The 27,052-nt window shown below is 40.5% G+C and overlaps 1 protein-coding gene across 1 annotated transcript in view; it reads right to left on the bottom strand.

Moving 5' to 3' along the window:
• LOC110004548 (uncharacterized) overlaps positions 1-26,719 on the bottom strand; it is a 37,032-nt gene extending 10,313 nt beyond the window's left edge. Inside the window, exons 1-8 of the mRNA XM_065949147.1 lie at positions 26,589-26,719; positions 18,996-19,225; positions 16,950-18,843; positions 15,197-15,370; positions 14,015-14,188; positions 11,775-11,951; positions 11,071-11,152; positions 231-298 (exon numbers count right to left, since the gene is read on the bottom strand). Of these exons, the coding sequence (XP_065805219.1) occupies positions 231-298; positions 11,071-11,152; positions 11,775-11,951; positions 14,015-14,188; positions 15,197-15,370; positions 16,950-18,843; positions 18,996-19,225; positions 26,589-26,719 (2,930 nt within the window). The remainder of the gene's footprint in view (positions 1-230; positions 299-11,070; positions 11,153-11,774; positions 11,952-14,014; positions 14,189-15,196; positions 15,371-16,949; positions 18,844-18,995; positions 19,226-26,588) is intronic.
• Between the last annotated feature and the right edge of the window lie 333 nt (positions 26,720-27,052).

Here is a 27,052-nt window from a genome sequence, read left to right as displayed (position 1 = left end):
TTAGATTACAGCGTTACAAGGTGACTGAGCGACCCTACAAGGAAACACTGAGACTCTGCTCTCTGTCTGCTCCACTCAAATCTGAAAAAACCAACAAGTTTTATATTTCTATGAATCTTTGATCAACTCTCTAGTGATAATGCTGTAAAAGAAGCTGTAAATACAAAAAAGGGCTACAGCTGTAGATGATGAGAAGGTTTCCAGGTTTGTTTCTTTGTCAGGAGGCTTACTTTATGTCTGGAGACTCTGCTTCGTCCTCCGCTTCCTCTAAACACACGTCCATGTTCTGATCTGAAGTCTGAGAGGAAAAAACAGAAACACTCACTGAGAGATCAAAACACAAGAAACAAAAGAAAGCAGTTTGATCGAATGCCACACATACACACTCACACAAGTCACATTAATCTCACATAACAAGGGATATATGATCCTAGTTTAGGATTATGAACTGCGCTGAGAGGATGTGTCCAGCGGGCCGTAGCTCTCCTTTACAGTGAGACATAATTTCATTTCACAGAAATCAATAAAGACGGGCCTTTAAAACAGACTAGCTGCAAGCGGTACACGAGCTCATGTAGTTTAGATGAAATTAACCTTGAGAGAAGAGGCGAGCGTGACTTCATTTGAAACTCTCTGTGTTCAGTTCTCAGGAGAAAACTGAGACTAAAGAAGTGAAGATATAAAAACTCTGAATAAACACTCACCCCGCTTCACTCTTTAGTTCTCTGCTGCTGTCTATTCAAAATGGAGTATTTACTGACTGAACACTTCCACCGTCCCACCTCCTCTCATGAGCCTGGATCATGTGGTTAGTGTTGCCCCTCCTCCTCCATTTACAGGAAATCAGCTGGGTTCAAAAGTTCAGTGTGGGATCCAGTTGTGCTCAGCTCTCAGTCGTGTTTTATTTTGATTTAGAGACATTTGAAGCTCCTGTGAGGATCTGTTGGTTTGTGTGTGAAGAGATATAAGATATGATCCTTTGCTCGTCACAGTCCATGGATATTACTTTAAGACCCTCTGGCTCACAGCTCATCTGTATAGGACCTGTGCTGACCTGCAATCACTGACAGTTTGATGGGAACCGAGCGGCCTCGAGGCTGGAGAGAAAAACCCCTTTTCCACCAACGGTCCCCAGAACTAAAAGTTCCAGGGACTTCTCTTCAAAGAACTAAAAGGTTCTTGTGGCCCATAGTTGTTGTCAGCAGTTCCACCGCTGCCTGAAGATTACGCAGATCAGGCTGTGTGGCTTTGAAAATGACTTCATTGATTAACAAGGAAAGGAGACAAGTGCTCTGTTTAGTGTGTCATTAAAGGAAAGAGGACTCTAATAAAATGTTTGAAGAATTAACACTGGATACCTCACTCCCCTCATTTCACAAAACACCAAATGAATGAAAGAGAATGAGATGCTTTTCCTCTGATTCTGTTGAACATCATGATTCTTGAGGAAGAGTTCAAATGTAAAGTGATTTCTAACTCTATTTGAATATCAAGTTTATTTTTGTTCAGTTCCTGTTTTATTTTGAAGTTTCTGGTCTCGGGTTACTTCCTCCCTTTTTGATTGCACTCATTGTCCTCACCTGTGTCCCGTCAGTCTCACCTGTGTCTCGTCAGTCTCACCTGTGTCTCGTCAGTCTCACCTGTGTCTCGTCTGTCTCACCTGTGTCTCGTCAGTCTCACCTGTGTCTCGTCTGTCTCACCTGTGTCTCGTCAGTCTCACCTGTGTCTCGTCAGTCTCACCTGTGTCTGATTGCCCTCTGTGATTAGTCTCTGTGTTTCTGCCTCTCTTTATGTTTTGTGTCTCCTCGTGGTTCCTTTTCGTTTCTCCTTTTGGGCTTTTGTTGGACTTTTGAAAAGTAAGACTTATTCAGCTTATTTGTTCAAATATAGAAGAAATACGTCAGTGATGCATGACTTTAAGCTGTAAGGAATGGAGGACTGGACTGACAGACGGACCGTCAGATAGATAGATAGATAGATAGATAGATAGATAGATAGATAGATAGATAGATAGATAGATAGATAGATAGATACTTTATTGACCCTGAGAGAAATTCAGAGCGTCCAGTAGCAGCTAGAGACACAAACATGAAACTTTTGTTGCATCTGACAACACGTGATTTAAAGAAACCTCTACAGAGATCAACATTAAACATGTACAATTAAAAACTAGAACTGAACCAAGAAAATGTTGATGACCCGAGCAGGAGTAAGAATGTGTATCATTAAAAACATCAGACCTGTCCAGATTAGAGTCGATCTACAGCTGTACAGCAGAGATGAGTCTGTGACACTTTAAAGGAGCAACTCTGACACCTAGTGTTTAAAATGAGTACTGCAGACCAAATGTAAAAAAAACATTGGCCCTTCCTGAATATCCACAGTTCAGTAGTCAGTACTTTTCAGTAGGAGTTTCAGTAGACTGAACCCTCGTGGTCATTCAGTGGTCATTTTTTGGGTCCACCTCAGTATACTGAACATTTCAGTATGGATACTAACTTCCTGGTTTCATGCAGTATGGATCGGATGAATCCTTTCAATGCAGTGCGAAATTAAATGTAAATCAAATCGTCACTTCATGTGCGCCTCCAAATCAAAACAAACGAGCGTGGATTAATTTAATACATCTTTAATCTAGAGTTAAAGTCCCGACTGAAATCACTACTTTAAATTAACAACAGAAAATATAACAAAAGTCTGCATTATAATAAAACCTTTCTCCCTCTATTTAAATAATGATTTCACTATTTAAATAATGATTTAACTATTTAAATGTGTCTTCATTGGTTTATTTTATATTCTGTATATTACTGTCTTTCATTTGTTCTTTATGTACTGTATGTTATTTAGTTATTTAATCTCACTTGATTTACATTGTGATATTGTTTTTTTGTAATTGTAATTTATTACACTATTTACAATATTTAAATAATTAAAAGTGAGGAGATAACAGCATTAGTAACCATGGTTACACTTCACCTCTGAGTGTAACTGTACCGCCCATCACTCTCGCTCGTCTCTCCCTCTCACGCTGTAAACCCACTTCACTTCAACGCTGTAGCACCCTCAGCACCCTCAGCACCCTCAGCACCCTGACTTCCTCCCTGGGCTCATGTGTCAGTAAGCTACATTTATTTATTTCATTTTATGGGGGAAAATGCCCTCTTGGAATTTTTAAGAGCCCCTCAGTCATTTCGTCCTGCCAGACCTGGACAGAGCTGCACGCTGGCACCCTCGTGTGGCCAGATGAATAATGACACACGAGGGCCGGGCAAACACTGAGCACTTGAATATTTCTTCAGCTGTGATGGGAGTCATATGTGATCATGCATCTCTCATGAATCCACATCTGGAGTCGTATGTTTACATTTTCTCTCAAGATACTCAGATTCATCAATCGGCTTATTTCAGTTATTTTCTGCTGTTTTCTGCTGTCATTGCTCGTTTAGGAGGCTTCACCTGTCTCCTCTGCCATGCATCCATCCATCCTTCCTCAATCTATCCTCCATCCTTCCTTCATGCATCCATCCATCCATCCATCCATCCATCCATCCTTCCTCAATCTATCCTCCATCCTTCCTTCATGCATCCATCCATCCATCCATCCATCCTTCCTCAATCTATCCTCCATCCTTCCTTCATGCATCCATCCATCCTTCCTCAATCTATCCTCCATCCTTCCTTCATGCATTTATCCATCCATCCATCCTTCCTCAATCTATCCTCCATCCTTCCTTCATGCATCCATCCATCCTTCCTCAATCTATCCTCCATCCTTCCTTCCTTCATGCATCCATCCTTCCTTCCTCAATCTATCCTCCATCCTTCCTTCATGCATCTATCATCCTTCCTTCCTCAATCTATCCTCCATCCTTCCTTCATGCATCCATCCATCCTTCCTCAATCTTTCCTCCATCCTTCCTTCATGCATCCATCCATCCTTCCTTCCTCCATCCTTCCTTCATGCATCCATCCATCCTTCCTCAATCTTTCCTCCATCCTTCCTTCATGCATCCATCCATCCTTCCTTCCTCCATCCTTCCTTCATGCATCCATCCATCCTTCCTTCCTCCATCCTTCCTTCATGCATCCATCCATCCTCCCTCCATCTATCCTCATCCTTCCTTCCTCCTTCCTTCATACATACATCCATCCATCCTTCTGCCATCCTTCCTTCCTCAATCTATCTTCCATCCTTCCTTCCTTCATGCATCCATCCATCCACTCATGCTTCCTTCCTCCATCAATCTTCTATCCATCCTTCCTTACTACCTTCTTTCCTCCATCCATCCTTCTTTCCTCCATCCTTCCTTCATGCATCTATCCATCCTTCCTCCATCTATCCTCCATCCTTCCTTCATACATCATCCATCCTTCCTTCCTCAATCTATCCTCCTTCCTTCCTTCCTTCATGCATCCATCCATCCACTCATCCTTCCTTCCTCCATCAATCTTCTATCCTACCTTCCTTACTACCTTCTTTCCTCCATCCTTCCATCCTCCCTCCCTTCCTCAATCTATCCTCCATCCTTCCTTCATGCATCCATCTATCCACTCATGCTTCCTTCCTTCTTCCATCAATCGTTTATCCTTCCTTCCTTACTACCTTCCTTCCTCCATTCATCTCTCATCCATCCTTCTTCCATCTTTTCTACATACTACCTTCTTTCCTCCATCCATCCTCCATCCTTCCTTCATCCTTCCATCCATCCTCACCGGCGCTGTTGCATGCTGAACACATCGTCCCTCCTCACCATGTGTGTTTGACGTCACAAACTTAGGAGGGGCTCCTCCGTGAGGCTGCTTGCTGTTTGTGGTGCTGAAACAACGCCTGAATTGTGTTGCCTTTTAACCAATTTCTGTTTTTGCTGTCGCGCTTCCCCCCCCCTCAAAACATGCGTGTTTAATCCGAGAGTCTCCACCGAGCAGCTCACACCTGGGGCGGCGGTAAAACACGCGTTTCTAGCGGGGTTAAGAGATGGATTAGCACCGCAATGAACACAGGCAGGAGCGGTATGGATTCACGGTGGTGTCCCGTCCTCGTCGCTGCATTGGCGGTCAGCCTCTGCTCCTCACCTGCCCTGGCTGACAGAACATTTGGTAAGAATCTGTATTTTCACTTTCTCACCATTATATTGTCCATGTGTTGAATCTGTCTGTGGTGCTAAATCCACTTTACTGCCATGTTGTGTCTGTCAGGCTTTACTGTCATTTGCTCTATTTTGCAAAAGTGATTATTTAAAATAAATATTTAACTAGAGATTTGACACGTGCTGCCATCTTCCTTTTGGGCTTTGAATAACTTGTATTTGTGCTTCCTCGTTGGAGGAGAGCTCAAGATCCAAGAGAAAAAGTTACATAATCCATCAGGCCCAAATATGGATGAAATCTTGGCTGTGAGACTTCGTATTTAATTTTCCAAACTATAGTTACACACACACACACACACACACACACACACACACACACACACACACACAGAGTCACCCATGTGTTTACACCATATTTAGATTATCATGTATATCATTTCATGTCTGGGGGTTTTGGGGACTCAACACACAGCCTGGAGGAGCATGCTATTTTCAATCCACTTAAATATTTCATAATATCTTATCCTACGCCTCCATGGAAGAAAGAGCATCTTTCATCTGCAACTGGCTGGAAAGATCAGAGGTGAGCTCTACTTTCACTCCTGCAAACGTTTTTATTTTATTGTTCCAGGAGAATGTACATAAAGAATATACATGAACAGGTGAAGGTCAGTCTGTTCAGAGGACACTTATTTACGACTAGAAGAGAGAGACGTCTTCAGTAGAGAGGAGACAGAGTGTCCACCTCTCGTGGGTGTTTTTGTAAAAGATTTCTCATCCCGGTGTTCATCATTTGATGTTTCCTTCAGTATTTGTTCTATTGGTTGTTTGAAAGGTGGAAACGTAGAGATATCAAAGACATGTTCATTTTTTAAGGACTCTTTCCAATAAATGCTTCAAGAAAACACTTTGTTATGTTCTGCTTTATTTTATGGTACAGTATAGATAGTGTGTGCTGAATGGAGGTGGATATGTTTCAGCTGTATTCTTTAAAAACTGCTGTATAAGCTGCACTTCTTCTTTTGGAGCCGTGCAACAAGCTAACGCATTGGCAACAGTTAGCATTAATAGGGTGACCACCACACGTCCTGATTTGACCCGGGACCCGTTTACAAGCTCTGAGTCCTGAGTCCCCACAAATATCTATAAATCACTAATATGTCCCGGGTTTAACCAAAACAACACACCATGCTAACAACACTGACTTGTCTTTAAATATGTCAATCAATGTCGTTGCCATGGCTGCTGTAGTTTTAACCAATAGCAGTGAGGCAAGGCACCAAGTGGATAAAGCTCGTTCTAAAACGAGGGTGAACCTTGTGTTGTCTTTTACCCGTGGACGTGGAGTTGGTCTACTTCCTGTTGGACAGGCAGGTTAGCTTGTGTGCTAGCTTGCAGTGTAGCTACAAGCAGTAAATGTACACACTACGTCCTGCAGGGGGCGATGAGCCCAGGAGGAGGGGCCACATTTGAATGTTGTGTTTACAAGCTGCAGCCAACATTTCTACCGACTCCATCTTTAAGAATAAATATTTATTTAGGCAGCTTTAATTTAAATTGTTGCGGTTTTTGCTTTATGTCCTTTGCTAATTGTTTAGCACTAAAACACCAGGTCAGATTCCTTGTATGTGTAAATGTAGCCTATTTGGCAATAAAGAAGCGATTGTGAAAACAAGAGACACAAACTCTGTGTCCTGAAGTTCATTATGTTTTATTATCACTGTTCAGTTATCATTTATGCTTCAAAAGGTAGTGACAGTCTAAGTGAAAAAAGCCAACTATATATATTTTTCACAAAGCTTCAGAAGGGAGAGATGGCTGTGGCTCAGCCGTCTCAACAGGAAGGTCGAGTGTTTGATCCCCAGCTGCTGCAGCCACATGTCCGATGTGTGAAAAGACACTTAACCCCAAGTTGCTCCCGCTGCTTCGTCGGCGGCGTATAAATGTGTAAAAGCGCTTTTAGCAGTCAGAAGACTAGAAAATAAATAAAGTGTCTATTTACAGTGTGGTTAAATAATGGTGAAACCGGGATTATTCCTCAGACTATAACTGGAATGTCAGACAAGAATCCAGCAGTAGACCTCGATATGTGACCTCAGAAACCTGACTCATTGAGCGACCATCGATCTTAACATCTCATGCAGTTGATGCACGATGTCGACCAGAAGAGAAACGTATAAACATAGTTTTTTAATCATCAGAGTCAAACACAAATTCTGGAGCCAACACGCAGTGTGTTGATAATTAGTGTGAAAGGACACTTCCTGTTCACACATGCAGCTCAGCCTGATGAGGTCAGGACATTTTAAGAGAGCAGGGCATGTTTTAAAGAGGCTTTAAAGAGAAGATTACTTTAATACATATATGATCAAGTTCTGGTTTGTACTTTTTGTAAGAAATAGAATCAAAATAATCATCACATGAGAAGAATAACTGCAGCATTTCTTGGTAGACTTTGATCTCTTAACATTTCTACCAGCTGTTTCATGTTTGACCTTCCACTCCTGTAATGTGTGGAGAACAAATTCATTAGATATAAAACTGAAATAAACTTTAGTGTGATTCCTCTGTCAGTCCCTGATGGATGAAGCTCTCCTCAGCTTTCAGAGCTTCTCCACCCACAAGATTAGGGGCGGCAGTAGCTCAGTCTGTAGGGACTTGGGTTGGGAACCTGGTTGCTGGTTCAAGTCCCGGTGCGGTGTAGAGGTGCCAGATCACCCCCTCCCCGTCACCGTCACTAAGTCCTTTAGTGCATGTCCATAGCATCCTGTTTCTGCATGTGTGTATATTTCAGCCTATGTGTGTGTTGCATGACTACAGAGTGTAAAAACTGAAATAAAAGTAAATCTTAATCTTAAATCTTAAAATGGTGGAGGTTCATTCTCTGTGGATCATCAGGACACAGCTGCTCCTCTCTTCACCACCAGCATCCTGATCGCTCACATTCTGTCAGAGATCATCATCATCATGATCCCAGCTAATGAGAGAAGAGAGATCACAGAAATCATTTTCTACACAGACTCCCGTCATCAGATTCCCCCACAGCGCTGTAACAAAGCACCGCCCTCACACCACCTTTGTACTTTAACACTGAACAGTTTCATATTGGTGTCTGAGTGTGTGATTTTACTTTGAGTTATGGGAGCTTCATGTCCACACACACTCAGACACACACACCTGTTACTCCCTCTGCTGACGGCTCAGCTGCAGAACAACATGGCCTCCATGACTTTCATACAGACAGCCAGGTGTAACAGTCCCGTCTTGAACAGGCTGTATAAAAGGGGCTGATGATTTAACACTCCATGTTGATTTGTACTTTACTGTATTTCTAATAAATCAAGTTCTCTGGTGAATTTCTCCTCAGAGAACAAAAGAACCTCCAGGCTTTGGTTGACCCCACACAGTGTTTGTTAGATAGAAACCTGAGCAGAAAACATTTGAAAGACATTTGAACATTTGAACGTTCAGAAAGAGATGAACTTTAGGAAGAAGCTCTAGTGTTTCTGTGAGGGAGTGACTGTGTCTGACTTTAATAAAACAATCCACAACATATTTTTACATCCACCTCAAAGTGTTCACAGAATGAGCTGCTAACAACGTTCTTACAGAGACAGAAGTTTCATCTCTCTTCATGCTCTGAAGATCAGGTCTTTGTGATCCCTGCAACCTGAACAAAACTAGAAAGAGTTCCTAATAAGCAGCTTGATAGGTTGATAAAAAAGGCTGGTTCTGTTTGAGGCAGGCGTCTGGACTCACTGAGGATCGAGGTGGAGAGACACATTTGGAGGAGAGGACAGCTTATATTGGACAACGTTAGCCATCCTCTCCACGACTTCATGGCAGGTCAGAGAAGTCTCTGCAGTGGACGGTTCATTTCACTGCCCTGCAGGACTGAGAGGTCAGGAGATCCTTTGTCCCCACAGACATTAGGCTTCATAACACACAGGTTAACGGTAGCAGCTCATGATTGGAGCTGTGGGTAAACCGTCACTGCCTGCCTTTCCTCCTCTTTCTCCTGAACACTCTCTCACCCCGGGGATTGGTGAAATAATAACAACTATTTAGGACTTGGAGTGGAAAAATACTATCTGTCTGTCGTCTTCGTTTGACCTTAAAAGATTAGGATGTTTGTGCGTCATTTAGCAATTAGAAACTGTTTCTCTGTATGGCCTTGGTCTGTATCTCCAACAGGAACACTCCTCAGTATCTGGGTACAGCATGATCCTAAATCAGTGCCCTCCGAACAAAGGAGTTTCTGTTGGTGTTAGATAAATCACCAGGCAAACAAGCAGAAGGCGTAGTCACTAGGGCAAGCTGAAACCAATGACGATGTATTACTCATGTCTATGTAATTTACCTACACCTTGTGAAATCTTTGATGCACTTGTGACTGATGTTACTTTTGTAGCTGATTACCCCTTTTGCAAAAGAACTCTTTACTATATGCAATAAAATACACAAAGACAAAATACTTTGACTTGAGATCTTTCATTACCAACAGAAAAATCCACAACAGACTGCAGAGACTTTTACTGTTTTAATGATCTGTTCATTTCATCTTCACTGTTTGTTCAATGTTTGAACTTCTATGTGTGAGCTACGGGATACTCCCAAATTTACCCCAGGGGCTGAATCAATCTATCTGCTCCAGAGCAGGTTATGTTGGAGAACAACCTGTGAAAATCTCCACCCCCTGACCAATCAGATCTCTTGATGGTGGAGCTCTGTGAGCTGATAGAGAGAGAGCGCGACAAACACTTCATGTGTCCTGTATGATTTTACATTTAGTCCTTAAAGTGAATGATTATTTGGTACAGATATCCTTTATCCTTTAACAGAGACTGAAAAAACACTGTCCATTAACTGTAGGCTATTTAAAAATGTACAGCCTATATAAGTAGACCTAATATCTCAATTAACTAATGGTGACATAAAATCATTAAACTTATTCTCTAACTCTAATCATTACATGTCAATAATAGCTTAGCAGGTTGGCATCAAATGTGAGGTAAACATCTCAAATGATTTTAAATGATTAAGATGAGAATGTAAATAAGCTGCTCAGAGTGCAAGTATCAACGCCCTCAAAAATGTTAACATAATTATAGTAAACATTTCTAATCTAAGATGATGTAAACTCTTTATTTGTCATCAATAGTGTGCATATATAATGAGCATATACTGTAGGCTACATATTTTTATTTTAGGTAACACCTAGCCTATATGTTTGAGGTGTTACTCTTCAAAGAAGTAATGACCAGTATGTTGTGTATGTGTGTGTTTAATAATCATATATACCAGGGACTGTCCTCTGTAGCTTTGTTACCGAAAAAAAGACATGTATCAAATTATTTCAGTCAACAACCTGTTTGTTTTTGAATGCTTAACTTATCAGACAGAATTGTTAATAACTGCCTTACATCCATCTCCAGTGATCTGACTCAGAGGAGTGTGATTCTGATGTCTGGACCCAAACCAACAAGAAACTTAAATAGCGGCTGATTTTCATTTCCAGAGCTTTCCAGAAAGGTACATCAGCCATACATGATGGTGATAATGAAGCTTCTATGGATTCAATATCGTTTGATTTCAAATTGAAATTGTTGCTCACTGGTTAAATGACTGACATTTACTCTTTAAGCAGCAGTTTATGATATCTGGTGATTAAATCAGCCTTTATTTCTGCCACCTTTTAAAATCTATATGCCACCTCTTTGCCACCCCATGGATTTTTCTCTAGATCCCCCCCCTCCGGGTTTACTTATCAGGTTGATAACCAGCTTCATGTGACTGTTCAGCACGATCTCTTATGTCAGGGTTAGTGAAGCTAGATAACAGAAAAATAAACCCTGGTTATGTTGATCTGCCTTTGTAGTATAGACCCCAGAAAAGGATTTCTCCAACAAAAAACAAGAATCTAAACTCTATTTATGACCGGATATTTGGAGGGTTTACTAAAGAACACTGAGAGACTGACCTCAGAGTTTGGATTCTTCTCAAGATCTCTCAGCAGCTTCACGTCTGAATCCTGCAGCTTGTTGTAGTTCAGGTCCAGCTCTCTGAGATGGGAGGGGTTGGACTTCAGAGCTGAGGCCAGAGAAGAACAGCTGATCTCTGACAAACTGCAGCCACTCAATCTGAATAAAGAATAAAAGAAGAATAAATAATAATGCAATAATAATGTATAATCCACTCACATGTGTTCAGGTCAACATCACTTTGTTCTGATGAACAAAGTTTTCTCTAAATTATTAGAAGATCATTTCTGATTGTGTATTCACTAAATCTAAATCCTCCAAATGTCAGCACAACATTCATACAGCTGTTCATGTGCACAGATGAAGAACAGGCTGCTGATCTCAGTCAGGTCTGTGGTGTTAGTACATTTATCAAATCACACATTATTGAATCAAAAGTCTTCATGATTTCACTTCTTAACAGAACCAGAGGAAACCAGAGGCTTCATGTGCACGTTGTTCAACTTTACTTCACATAGTCAAAAAAACATTTTCACATCAAATCTTTTAAATTATTCAGGAAGGTGAAAAAAATAAAAAATCTCCTAAATAATTTTAGATTTACATTCAGACAAATACTGAAAATATATAAATCCTTAAATGTGCAACAATGGAGGATGTGGATTGAAATGATACAAATGAATGACACAGTCAGTGATCTGACCTCAGAGTTTCCAGTCTGCAGTTTGGACTCTGCAGATAATCATACAGCAGCTTCACTCCTGAATCCTGCAGCTTCTTGTTCCCACTCAGGTCCAGCTCTCTGAGATGGGAGGGGTTGGACTTCAGAGCTGAGGCCATAGAAGAACAGCTGATCTCTGACAAACTGCAGTACCACAATCTGAATAAAGAATGTAAATGTAGATGACAGTGAGCTTTATGCATGAATGTGTGATGTTGTCCACATGAACACACTGATGTGATCATCATCTGTTCATTCTAACATTTAAGGACTTGATTGTGATTCATTCATGTTTTTGTTCTTCCTGATCATTCTTAGATTCAAACACTCAAAGTTCCTGTGAGGAACTTTCATCACGTGTCCGTTTTGGCACCCCCTGTGGACAAAGTGAAACCTCTTTACTGATCTTGTCCTGTACAGTAATCCCTAACAAAATACTCCTCATGCTTTCTTTGAACTCTACAAACTACAAGTCAGTGTGAATCTCTTCTGTAGAGAATTTTCCGGACAGCGTCCTGTGATTCTCCTCATGTGACAGCGACCAGGTGGAAACATGAAGACTTTCAAAAGGACTTTATAATGTTGTTGGTCTCATTGACTTTAGCCAATCATCCAGAAAAATCCAGATTACTTTCAGTCTGTTCCATCAGCAGATCAAACCTCCTCACAGTACATTTTAAATCACAGAGTTTGTTTTTGTATATGATTATAAAAAACATCAACGGTATGAAAAAGAGGAAGAATTTATACTATTATTAAAGTTTTTTTACTATAAAGCAGATGATTTCCACTGGATTCTGGTTCCTGTTTGGCGACCAGGGCACTGGTCCATATGTGTTTGTGACATGTATTTACTTGTCATTATAGGTCAACACTTTTACAAAACGTGCTCAGTATCAGTGTTTGAAGTATTTAGGCTCAAAGTTTCTATGTGTGTTCTGTTTATTGTGGTAACTATTTTACAGATAATGAAGCCACTAGACAGATAAATCTTTCTTTAGATTCCCTTAATGGTGCTGGCTTCCATGATGAACATTAAATGGAAACATTCAGGTTATTATGACAAAAGATGTGTTCAGTTCAATGTTCTGTTCTTTACTACTTTGTGATGGAGTCAGCTTTTGATATCCATTGAAGTAGACCACAGAGGGATCCATTTGATTCATCCTTGTTGCTTTTTCAATTAAATATGTGTCTTGTTTGTATAGTTTGACATGAGTCACTTAAGGAAATGGTGGTGCATATATTCATTGAAAACTTCACTGTGCCATAAGTGTGATAAGTTCTGTTGGTTAACAATATCACCATCAAAAACAGGCTGAGAGAAAGAGAGAACTTTTCCAGGTTAACTTATCATGGAGAGTGTTTCAAACTCATGCCGAAGAAAAAATAAAATTTCACATCCTATCGACCTAAGCTTCCATTTCTGCTGAAATGTATACATACCTCAAACATAGAGGGCATGGACCCTTGCATACCTGTTATATTTTAGGATTATCAAGGCAAAAGAATTAAAGTGTCCGAGGAAATGACGTACAGTTTGTTGCCTTACCTCTTCATTCTTAAGTTTGCAATAATGGATTATTATTTGTATTTCTTTTCCTAAATAAAGCATAAAAACTGTGTTCTGATAACAATAATAATTTCATAATAAATAAATAAACAACTAAACAAAAAATCACAATATGAATATACTAGTAAAAGTTATTCACATTTATATTTAATTATAAGTTTATATTTGTATTTCTTCCACAAAGCATGAACAATGAAAACAGTTTCCTGAGGCTACAGGAATACAACGTCCACAGTAATGTCTTCATAATAATGAAACTGAATAATTAAACAATAAAGCTATAAAAACATATTTATATTTATTTATAGGTATATTTATAGTTCTTGCGCTCATCTAGCAGGTGGTGCTGTTTGTATCACAACATCCATTCACGCCAGACCACGCTTATCTTATGTCCGTCGCCCGGAATATCCAATAAGAACAGTGAAGAGGTGGCGTCGGACATCCGACCCCGCCTCTTTCCATGATCCACGGCGAGGGGTTATTGAATTACTCAGCAATTTGAAAAAAATAAGAAATCTATTAAATGATTAAATTTCCCGAGATTTAAATTCAGGCAAATACTGAAAATACATAAATCCTGAAATGTGCAACAATGGAGGATGTGGATTGAAATGATACAAATTAATGACACAGTCAGTGATCTGACCTCAGAGTCTCTAGTCTGCAGTTTGGACTCTGCAGATAATCACACAGCAGCTTCACTCCTGAATCCTGCAGCTTGTTGTCACTCAGGGTCAGCTGTCTGAGATGGGAGGGGTTGGACTTCAGAGCTGAGACCAGAGAAGAACAGCTGATCTCTGACAATTTGCAGTTCCTCAATCTGAATAAAGAATAAAATATGTAAATGTAGATGACAGTGAGCTTTATGCATGAATGTGTGATGTTGTCCACATGAACACACTGATGTAATCATCATCTGTTCGTTCCAACATTTAAGGACTTGATTGTGATTCATTCATGTTTTTGTTCTTCCTGATCATTCTTAGAGTCAAACACTCAAAGCTCCTGTGAGGAACTTTCATTGCGTGTCCGTTTTGGCGCCCCCTGTGGACAAAGTGATACCTCTTTACAAACTCTGACAAACTGCACTCCCTCAATCTGAATAAAGAATGAGAGAATAAAAATAATGTATAATCCACTCACATGTGTTCAGGTCAACATCACTTTGTCCTGATGAATAAAGTTTTCTCTGAATGAGGATCATTTCTGATTGTGTATTCACTAAATCTAAATCCTCCAAATGTCAGCACAACATTCATACAGCTGTTCATGTGCACAGATGAAGAACAGGCTGCTGATCTCAGTCAGGTCTGTGATGTTAGTACATTTATCAAATCACACATTATTGAATCAAAAGTCTTCATGATTTCACTTCTTAACAGAACAAGAGGAAACCAGAGGCTTCATGTGCACATTGTTTTTCATCTTCATGAAGAGTTTGAAACTTTTCTCCACATTATCAGAAATCTCTGCATGAAGATGATTCCTAAATCTGGAATACTTTGACAGGATATAAAAACGTTTTAAAAACTCAATCTAAACTTGTTCTAAATGATAAACTCTCTGACTGACCTTCCTCCTTTGTGTTTATTTTTGAACTCTTCAAGCAGAAAACTATCCCATCATATATTTCATATCTGTCTGTGTTTGTGTGATTGTAAGTGTGTCTGTTAAGTAATGCTGTGTTGGATGTTTGTGTATTACTTTGTATTTGTGTTAGGACCCCCTTAAAGATGAGACGATGCATCTCAAGCTGCTAACCTTTAATACATTCAAACACAGTTTCTATTACAGACATATATATATATATTACAGTCAGTGATCTGACCTCAGAGTTTCCAGTCTGCAGTTTGGACTCTGCAGTCCCTCACACAGCAGCTTCACTCCTGAATCCTGCAGATCGTTGTTACTCAGGTTCAGCTCTCTGAGATGGGAGGGGTTGGACTTCAGAGCTGAGGCCACGACGTCACAGTGAGTCTCTGAGAGTCTACAGCCAGAAAGTCTGTTGAGACACATATAACAGAGAAATATGACTCAAAAAAGAAGCGTTTGATATATACGTCTCACATTTGATGATTAAACAGTTTGTCATGTTCTGTTTGGTCTTAACTTTACACATCAGTAGAATCTGTCACTGACACAAAAAGTCTCATCACTCGTTTTCAAACCTTCACATTTTTCATCTTTCAATCATTCACTAAATGTTGCAGATGAATGGAAACAAATGTAGTTTTATTTAGGATGACATCATGTCTATAGTCTGTGATCTAAAGTGTGATCTATTCAGAGGACTTTCTCTGGATTAGAAAACCATATGAAACTCATTGAACAGTAACTCTAGAGGAGGAGGATCTCATTCTCGTGCCGTCTGGCTCTCTTCTATAAACGGGAAAATACAGTGACTGCTGCAGAATGATCCAGAAATCAAATAAATCAGCCAAGAATAATATGTAGTGAGGTTAAGGATCTCCTTCCAGAACAGTTTTTCTGTGATCTACCTGCTGAGATTTTAAGGGATGATTCTCATGATTGATTTTTAATGCCTGCAAAGCTGGAAGGGGCACTCACAGCATCTGATGGGCCTTCATCAAACCAACCCCTACACCCTACACCCTCCCCCTCCGTGAGTGCACTCTGTTAGAAGTCACTCTCGCAGCTGAATGAAGCCCCCTTCATCAAGATGTAGGGTAGAAATACAGTGGCAGGCTTTGGGAAAAACTTCTCTCTCTCAGGCAGAAACAGGAACTGTGTGTTACCATGGTTTCTCAGCGGCCTCTTGCGGAGCGGCTTATTTGTTAGCTAATACATTCTATGAAAATTCTCCTTATTCTTCTTCAGTAAGTTATATAAGTGTAGAATATTTAATTTGATTTCAGACAACAGGTTGTCCTAAATGAATGCAAAGACAAGGAGACTATTGTTGAACATCAGAGCAGCAAAAAGTGTATTTTTTGTTGTAACTTAAGTTTGTATTGAGATTTTACAAAGACATAAAAAGTAGAAAAATTAGAAATAAATATGAACAGTGAGAAGTTGTCTGCAACATGATTTAATATTCTTTTGTTTTCGCAACAGTCCCTGTAAATATAAAAGACTTTAGGATAAAATAAACACCTCAACTGAAGGAAGAAAGAAGAGTAAGCCTATATTTGATCCTCAATACAATACACATTTGAAGTTGTTAAAGTCTGTATGAGAATATTAAGTGTCTAAGAGCAGTGTTTGGAGGCACTTGCATGGAACTCACAGGTTGCTTCCTCCATGACGTCGACCGGATACAATAGGTGCTGCAAGTGATCCGAAAGTCGGCATCGTTGCAGACTCACTGCTGGAGGGTTTTATAACCCACTCCCTGCTAATTGGTTTGGGACAAACTTAATATGGCGGACCCTCCACGTGGACACGCAAACGGAGGGGTGGTGGGTAGGGAGAGGGAGTAGTGGCTTGTTTGAAAAAGACCTGATATCTACCTTTTCAGGGATGAACACTATCAGCCAGCTCCTGAATGTGTTCACAAAAGCAATTTTTGAACTCAGGACAAAAAGCTAAAAAACATCACGTGTGAAAAAGATTGGACTTACCCTGCCTTCCTGCAGTTCCTCACAGCTGGAATCAGTCTCAATCGTCCCTGGTCTGATGTCTTGTACTTCTTCAGGTACAACTCATCCAGAACCTCCTCGGACATCTGCAGCATGTAGGCCAGAGCAGAGCAGTGGATATCAGAGAGTTCCTTCTTTGATCTGTTCTCTGACTTCAGGAACTCTTGGATCTCCTGATGGACTGAGAGGTCGTTGATCTCCGTCAGACAGTGGAAGATGTTGATGCTTCTGTCAGGAGAGATACCTCTACTGTTCATCTCCTTCAGGTTGTTGATAACTCTTTGGATCATTTCTGGACTGTTGTCTGTCTGACCCAGCAGGCCTCTTAAGAGTCTCTGGTTTGACTTCAAAGAGAGTCCATGAAGGAAGCGAACAAACAGGTCCAGGTGACCATTTTTACTCCTCATGGATTTCTTCATTGCTTCATTTAGGAGAACATCAAGAGTTGAATCTATGTTTGTTTCTCCCAGAAAAGCCTTCAGAACTGTTGTGTTCCTGTTGGTGAAACAGTGGAACATGTAGACTGCAGCCAGAAACTCTTGAACGCTCAGATGAACAAAGCAGTAGACTGTTTTCTGGAAGATCACACACTCTGTTTTGAAGATCTCTGTACAAACTCCTGAGTACACTGAGGCCTCTGTGACATCCAGACCACACCGCTCCAGGTCTTCTTGGTAGAACATGATGTTTCCACCCTCCAGATGTTCAAACGCCAGCCTCCCCAGCTTCAGAAGAACTTCCCTGTCAGCCTCCATCAGCTCATGTGGACTCATCTGAAGTCCCTCACCATACTTGTTCTTCTTCCTCTTCGTCTGAACCAGCAGGAAGTGTGAGTACATGTCAGTCAGGGTCTTGGGCAGCTCTCCTCTCTGCTCTCTGCTCATCATGTGATCCAGAACTGTGGCAGTGATCCAGCAGAAGACCGGGATCAGACACATGATGTGGAGGCTCCTGGATGTCTTGATGTGTGAGATGATTCTGCTGGACAGATCTTCATCATCACTGAACCTCCTCCTGAAGTACTCCTCCTTCTGGGCGTCAGTGAAGCCTTGTACTTCTGTTACCCTGTCAACACATGAAGGAGGGATCTGATTGGCTGCTGCAGGTCGAGAAGTTATCCAGATGAGAGCTGAGGGGAGCAGATTCCCCTTGATGAGGTTTGTGAACAGTGTGTTTAACGATGACTTCTGTGTGATATCAGAAACAACCTTCCTGTTTGTGAAGTCCAATGACGGTCTGCTTTCATCCAGGCCGTCAAAGATGAACAACAGTTTACAGACAGCGAGCGTCTCTGCTGTGACCTTCTGTAATGTTGGATGGAAAACACGGAGCAGCTCAAGAAGACTGTACTCCTTATCTCTGATCAAGTTCAGCTCCCTGAATGAAAGCAGGATCACCAGACTGAGGTCTTGGTTCTCTGAGCCGTCTGCCCAGTCCAGAGTGAACTTCTGTACTGAGAAGGTTTTTCCAACACCAGCGACGCCGTTTGTCAGAACCACTCTGATGGGTTTCTGTTGGTCGGGTTGAGCTTCTGTCTTCTGGTTCTGTTGGTCGGGTTGAGCTTCTGTCTTTTGTTTCTGTTGGTCGGGTTGAGCTTCTGTCTTTTGGTTCTGTTGGTCGGGTAAGGCTTTAAAGATATCCTGACACTTGATTGGAGTCTCATGGAGGGTCTTCTTTTTAGAGTCTGTCTCAATCTGTCTCACCTCATGTTGGGTGTTCACCTCTTCACTCTGTCCCTCTGTGATGTAGAGCTCAGTGTAGATCCTGTTGAGGAGGGTTCTACTTCCTGTTTCATCACTTCCTTCAGTCACACATTCACATCTCCTCCTCAGACTGACCTTATGTTCATCTGTAACCTCCTGCAGACCTCTAGCAACTGAAAGAGAGAATGATAGAATCTGATTATTGTTTTCAAATGTTTTTGTAAAAGAAGTAAATAAGAGTTTTAATTTCTATACTTTTTACATTTACCAATAAAAGTCCTGTTTTAGGAGGAGATCACAGAAGCAGAAAGGTGTACAGTCTTACTTTGTTCAGTGCTGCTCTGACTGACTGTCTGCAGTCCAGGTCCTGTTCTGGATCTTTTTCCACACTGAGGACAGGACGAGTCTCGTGGTGAACCAGACTGGTCCCAGTATGAGGTGATGCACTGTCTGCAGAACCAGTGTCCACAGCTGGTAGAGACGGGATCCTTCAGGACGTCCTGACACACAGGACAGGACGGCTGCTCCTCTATAACATGAGTCCTCTTCGTCCCCCTGTGAAGACATGTCTTTAGAACTAAACTGATCGTTGACTGGTAGAAAAAATTCAGATTTATTAAACACGATCTAAACACTCAGCTGATCATAGAGAGCAGGTAACGCCTTCTTTGTATTCAGCTCATAGTCTGCAGTCAGATGATTGTTTCTTGTGTTTTAAGCCTCCTGCTTTCATAAAGACTAAAGAACAACATTTTCTCTCTCGCTGTCTTTTGAAATATTAACGACTCAATATTATACCGCTGAAACCGTTACCATAAAAGCGATAAAAGCTGCGCCATTTACAGACATGAAGACAAGCTCCGTGCTGCTGTGGACGGCTTTGGAGCAAGAAGGTCTTAAAGGCTCTTAAAAAAGTCCCAGCTAAAGAATTTCACCTCAGCTAAAGTAAAGACTTAGTTTATCATCTTCTCTACACTTTACCTGTCACACAGCCTTTTCCTCTGGCTCTCTGGTTTCTCAAATACCTTCTCACATATGACCACACAGAATCATATCAGATGATGATGGAAAAGACTAAACGGAGACAATAAGTCTTTGAAACAGGGGCCGTGCTGAGCGACATCTTCTGTTGGTAATAAACGTACTAATGAGAAGTAGGAGGATAAGGAGCAGGTCCAGAGGTTTGAAAGAGTCCTCTTAGATTAGATTACAGCGTTACAAGGTGACTGAGCGACCCTACAAGGAAACATCTGAAGTGAGAAGGAGTTAGTAAGAAGACTTACTTTGTGTCTGAGGGTCCAGGTTCTTTACTGAAGCATATGGGATCATCTTTGGACCGATCACTCTTCATAGACAGACAGCTGGGTACAGGAGAATCTGCTCTCTGTCTGCTCCACTCAAATCTGCAATAACAAACTTTTGTTATATTTCCATCACATGAATACCTTTTTAGATACCACAGCAACAAAAAACAGGAGTCTGGGCACCCAGACGAGGTAATGTTCTTGTTTTGAATGAGCAACCTGCACACAGTGGTGATACAGAAAAGATCACTGTGTCATGATTCCTGTTTAGTTTCATATTTGGTTCATTTCAGTGTTAAGAATTCACATCCTCTTTTATTTTGTATTGTTCTTCCCTCATGTTGTGTATTTCCTGATCTTATTCCTGATCTTATTCCTGGTTAAATGATTTTTTTTATCTCTTTGGTCTGTGTGTTTCCCTTCAGTTTTGATTGCCCTCATTGGGTACTTCTCATGTCTATTATGTTTTGTTTCCTCTCTCCTCGATCCTCACTTGAAGAATTTAATAACGGAGAAAAGACGGACATTAAATAGACACTAAACAGACCATCAGACATTGAAACAGACTGTAAACATGTGTCAGTTTGTGATGAGCTGGGATTAAAGAAGTGTTTGACATGAAGAGTAACAAAGAAATATGAAGTATTAGTCTATAATATCTGTTGGGGTTGTATCAAGTCAACTTTGGTTACATTCTTTAATAATTATATTTAATTATTAATAATATAAATATAAATATCATTAAACTATGTTTTATCTCTCTTGGGGCACCACCCTGTAATCAGGTAAATATAACCAAAATATCACTCAAATCAGTCTCAAATTAGTTATTTAATTACTAATATTATTAATAATGAATAACTATATTTAATAAATTGAAGGCGTGAAATCCGTACACAAAGCCTTCGCACCCAGCTTATATCACAATGCAAATACACCAGTAATCACAAACAACTGCTCTCTTAAATTATAACAGAATTTATTTAAACAAAGCAACACCAATCCAAAATCAATGAACTTAATCAAACAAATAACTATTATAAACTAATCTAAGCAACAAACATTATCAAGCAAGGCTCTCAAGAGAGAGAGAGGGGGGGAAGAAAGGGGGGGGGGATTGCTCCATCCCACGTGGTCGCCCTTCCGATGGCGCACACCTAACAAAGACCTGGCATGGTCTATTGTCTAAAGAGACCGAGTTCGGCCCTACACGATCTGTGTCTCTGAGGCGTCTGAATTGTAGGCTGTAAATATTACTGGACGAACCCTGACCCGTCTGTGACATAGGCAGCAAATGAGTCCAATCGACGGCCGCATCCATATTGGATTTGCAGTCTCAACCTAACTTCGGATCAACCTAACGACAGCAGTAAGGCGGGACCGGCGGGACTTAACTCCGCCCATTCAGCTCGACGTTAGCAGTCCACTTGACAGCATAGCTAACGGCTAGGCTGCTATCATCAACTATTCCTGCTCGTCCTGAGAAAACTCTACAAACAGTAAGTTAACATTTAACTTTTCTACAACACAGTTAAAACTAATTATATTCAACCCAAATATTTAATTAAAGTCTTAAAACTACACTTTTTTAAATATACAATTATGTTTATGAGTTATTTGTCAGAGCAGTTAGACTTTGTCAGAGTTAGCAGAGCAATACATTAACAAAGTTTTATCCATAAACTGTAAATAAATATGAGACATCCAGAAGAAATCAATATTACAAAGCATACAGTTCATGTTACTGTTCTGACAAAAAGAGGAATGTCTGTGTTTTATATTCACTGATGTGAACAGCGATGAGGTGAACATGACAATTGAAAAATAATTATTTAGTATTTATTATAAGACATTTGTTTTCTATTGAACCCCGTGAAGTCATGGAGTCTGTGGACAGTGTCAGCTTCACACCAAAAACTTTAAGTATTAGAAAAAATAATGTTTAAGACTGGCATCTATTATTATGAGTTGCAGCTACCTTGTTCAATATTATTCCTGCAGATGTAGCTAATAACAACCTGAGCTGTCACATGTAGTTAACTGTACATGTTGTCTGAGGCATTAATTGAACACCTTTGTATTTCTCCTATAGACACAGTGTGGATTATTGGTGACTGGTCCGTCGAGGTGCCCAGAGAGCTGCAGAGACAGAGGAAGAAACCTGAGCCTCAACAACATCTGTATTTGTTGGTTCTTCTGGGGTGGACTTTGGTTGCTTCTCTTCAACAGCTCGCTGTGAGGGAGGTCTCCCCCGGATGGCCTGAGTGATGTCACCCACAGACTGAGAGCTGAGGCGGGTTTTAAACCTCCTGACAAACCGTTACACCGCGCCCACCTGTCAATCAGGTCAGCTACACGCCTTATTGTGAATAACTCTTATCCTTCATCAAATCAAAACTGATGAGTCATCAAAACATTCACCCCCCGTACAGTGTGTGTCCATCCAGACATGAGCTAATCACACCTATTTGGTTTTTTGAACCAGGATGTAAACATGTTCATCTCTGCTGTAAAAACAGGCTTTTTTTAATGTTGTTTTTCAGATTAAATAAATATTTCTATATAAATGCACTCCTTTATGTCTACTTATGAGTATACATTTCAGATTTGAAATGACAAGACTAAAATGTGCATTAATGCTCAACTCAATAGCTTAGGGAAGGAAGTCTACTTTTACACAACTTCTTATTCTTTTGACATTTTTTTTTACCAAATACTAATGTAGTTCATTTCTGAAAGTGGGATGGAACAGAGTCATTGCAAAAATTTGTCCTTAAACACAGCCCCATTCTTAAATCAAGATACATGGAGAGTAAATAAGATCAATAACTTGTGAATAAAAAAACAGTTAAAAATGATTTAGAAATGTAGTCTTCCCTGATCAATATCACATAATATCAACTTCTCCCATCTAAACTGGACAAAGGGTTTTAAAATGGGAAGAAAATGGTTTGATTGCAAGTTGTTTGGAGGAGATCTATTTTTATTTGAACAGCATGAATACAGTCTTCCAAGGTGCAAACCCTCCTCCTCCTCCTCCTGAAGCTTGTGGAGCTCCTTCATGTACTGCTGTCTTATCTGCTGGCCATCTTCTCTCAGCAAAACTTCGACTGTTGAAAAGTCATTCAGAAGAAGTTTGAGCATGTGACATGGATCCAGGAGAACATGGACTTTTAGTGAGGGGTCTTCAGGATGGCAAAGAAAGAGGGAAAATATCAGTTATTCATTAAATCATTTTTTTTGTTCTCATCTATTTTTCTGTATTCATCTGTGTGTAAGAGCACATTTATAAATTCAACAGTGTACTACCCAGACAACAAAGGTCCAGTATTCAGGTAATCAACATCTATTCAAAGTTAAGAAGATAAACATTATTGTAATCATGCTGTTTTCAGCTCTCTCACTCACACAATGATATTCCACATCAAATTGTCTCAGATTTTGTGAGGAAAATTAAGCAGTTTATTGAGGATAGTACTTCATCTTAACATGAAACAAATATAACCTGAATTATTTAAATCATTAACAGGTCCCAACTCTCTGTGCTTTAGTACAGAACATACAGTAACTCATTTATTATTAACATGAGCTCAGTACATGGCTGTATTCTTCAAACTATTTCTTATACTTTATATCTATGTGCTTTATATCTTATTTTCATTCCACATGTTATTTATATTTTATATTTCTACTGCTATATTCTGTGTAAGAGCATCTGTAACGATTAAGAAATATATTAATAACCATATCAAATTTACCTGAACTTGTAAAAAGTGATTTTTTTTTAAAAATTTGTTAACAGTTTGCGCAAATCTTAAGACACTACATCAACCATGTAACTTTAATGTCATCCTCTATAACCTACACAGCACATTAGGTTCAGTTCAGTTTATGTTACTGACGGATAATTACTACACAAAGTTTGTTTTTTAATGTCCACATTTAGGTGGAGTATAACATTCATCATAACGTCAGATAACCACCGAGGTGAACCTTTAGCTTCTAACATCACACTAACTCATTATTTTCAACAACAACATCTTAACAAACATTTCTAAACCATTGACCGTAAATAATGTAAATAATGAGCTACACAGTTAGCCGACTGGTTTACAAGCTAACTCTAAACAAGCTAGGTCTGTAAATATAAACACATGAGTAAGCAGTAAATATAACACTACTATATCACTTACCGAAAAAAACTGAAGTATCAACTTGTTGGATGGTCTGTTAACCGCACAGCAAGCCATGTATGTTGTCAGATATGTGTTAAACAAACTCTCCAAACGAAGTAAGAAAGAGGAGAAATCAGACGGATCAAGCTGTTAGCCTCCTGACCTCCTGACCTCCTGACCTGCTGACCTCCTGACCTGCTGACCTGGCAGACAGATGCAGCGTGCACCGCTGTCAATCAAATCTGCCACATCCCTAATATGGGCATAGCCGTTTTACTTAATAGAATAAAATCTGATGAGGAGAAGGGGCCGTCAACTTCTCAGATACATCTCGTTTTTTGAACCAGGCTGTAAACATGTTGATTCCTGTGGTAAAAACGGGCTTTTTTGGCTGTGGGCTTATGGCACTTCCGGCGCTTCTGCAGCCAGCCTCAAGAGGAACCTCGAGGAACTGCAGTTTTTTGTACTTCCGCATAGGCTTCATTTTTTGAGACCGGAGGTTGCCCCTTGGTACTGAATGTACAGTGTACAGATCTGTGTGAGTGTGTAGCCTATGTGTGTAATGGCGCAGTGGTGGAGTTAGTCTTCAGATGTGCGTCTACACGGGAATATGTGTGTGTGTGAGTGTGTGTGTGTGTGTGTGTGTGTGTGTGTCTGTGTGCGTTAGTGAAAGGGGGAGAAAAGAAAGAGAGAAATGCGTGCCTGAAGAGGCCGGATCACAGTCCGACTCCCGCGCCACAACTCGGAGTAATTCCCTTCATTCACAGAAACAAACCAATAGCCGAATTCAAGTTAATACAGCTTACACTGGCCTTTCTGATCAGAAGAGTAATACCCGGTTATAACGCTGTTACGCTAAACACATATAGGACGCAGCGGTCCGAAACAACAACAAGAGTTTTAAACAGTTAAAACTCAGGACGCAGGTCCAACAAAGATAAAAATTACAGTTTCTGCTTCGATCAACAATTGTTAACAACACTCTCTAAAGCTAATTCTGCCCAGACCTAATTAAGCCTCACTTGTGAATCGCTTTGTCCGCGATTGGTGAAAGGAAAAGAGTCCGGCGATGGAGCAGATCTTCTGTCCGTCCTGGTGCAGAAGCGTCTGATGGCGGCGAGGGTCCCTTACGGCGAGAGCGGCTTCGTTGGTTCTCCGTCGAGTGGAAAGATGTCCTTTGATGTCCTTTCGTTGCAGGACGGAATAAGACCGTTATCTTTCTGATAATCTGTTATAGTCTGACGCTCTCCGAGAAACTGAGATGCGTTCACTGGACAATCCGAGCTCGGAATTTAGAACACTGCCGGCCGCGGATTACCTGCGCGCCAAAACTTAAAACAAAGGAAGATGGTTGCAGAAAACAGGAGGTGAGCTTGTGTCTCCGAACACTCAGTGCGTGGAAAGAGAGAGAACAATGGAAGACTTGGAGCTTTTGTAGCCTGGCCTGCTTCCTGTGGGGTCTACCTCAGGTCCCCTCCAATGAGGAGAGAGAGGTTCCGGTCCCCGCCAACTTCACACGTAGGTGTGAAGTATTGCAGGGGATTCTGGGATTAAGAGTCCTTTTAGGTCTCAGTGAATAACTCACATGAGGCTTCTCACAGAGATGCAGGCCCAAATCCATTGTTTGCCTGTCTTAAGCCTGCATGGCCCAACATATCAATATCGTTCAGCACCATATCTTATGTCAATAAAGGACTCCATCATTAGAACAGCTCATATTTATTTTCATGATCACTCATACTGTTTGCTCTTTTTAATTTAATCATGATGAGAATGAGTCAGACAGAGTGGGAGGAGTCAGTCAGAAACACGTTTTACATTCATGATCGTTAACGATCGTAGAGTTTGAAAATGTTCTGCATCCTGTTGTCAATAATCCTGAGACATCCTAAGTGTTTATAAAAAACAGAGTTCACTGTCAGATTATCAGTAAAAACTAATAACTAATAAATAATCAAATATTAAAGCTTTGTGTAGAAATGGTCTGTGTGTTTGTTTTATTAGCAGACTGCAGGTTGTTCTTCTTGTGCAGGTGTTTGTTATCAGGTAAAGAGACTAAACACTGTTACTGTGTGTATTTGATTAGAAATAATACAAACAGCTGTTAAAGACGACTGACAGCTGAGCGGTGATCAGCTGATGTCATCATCACAAATGGACGTCATGTCTCTTAAAACACATTTCCTCGTTCCTCTCTGCTCTGCTTCGTTTCCAATTTAAGAGACATGAGAAGTACCCAAAGTCAAGTTTTTCTGATGAATGTGACACACTGGACAAATACTACAACATTTGACAAACAGGAAATATGGATGACAGGAATATGAGGAGGATTTTTTTAAATGATCGATTGATTTCTCGTTAAATCAGAAAGTTTAAGATAGCAGATTGATTGAAGTAGAAATTAAATCTTAAGTGTAATGAGTTGGTAAGTTTTCTTACTTTGTGTCTGAGGGTCCAGGTTCTTTACTGAAGTATGGAGGTTCATGTTTGGACTCATCACTCTTCATATACAGACAGCTGGGTACAGGAGACTCTGCTCCATCCTCCGCTTCCTCTAAACACACGTCCATGTTCTGATCTGAAGTCTGAGAGGAAAAAAGAGACACTCACTGAGAGATCAACACACACCAAACAAGAGAAACCAGTTTGATCTAACGCCACAACCAAGAGACACACCCACACACCCACACACACACATCATATTAATCTCAGTTGTGACTTCATTTGAAACTCTCTCTGTGTTCAGTTCTCAGGAGAAAACTGAGACTAAACAAGAGAAACCAGTTTGATCTAATGCCACATCCATCCGACCTGCAATCACTGACAGTTTGATGGGAACCGAGCGGCCTCGAGGCTGGAGAGAAAAACCCCTTTTCCACCAACGGTCCCCAGAACTAAAAGTT

This window comes from Labrus bergylta, chromosome 20, assembly GCF_963930695.1.
Source record: "Labrus bergylta chromosome 20, fLabBer1.1, whole genome shotgun sequence".
Classification (NCBI taxonomy): Eukaryota; Metazoa; Chordata; class Actinopteri; order Labriformes; family Labridae; genus Labrus; species Labrus bergylta.
The sequence above is the reverse complement of the archived record's forward strand: the minus strand, read 5'-3'. Positions and strand labels throughout refer to the sequence as shown.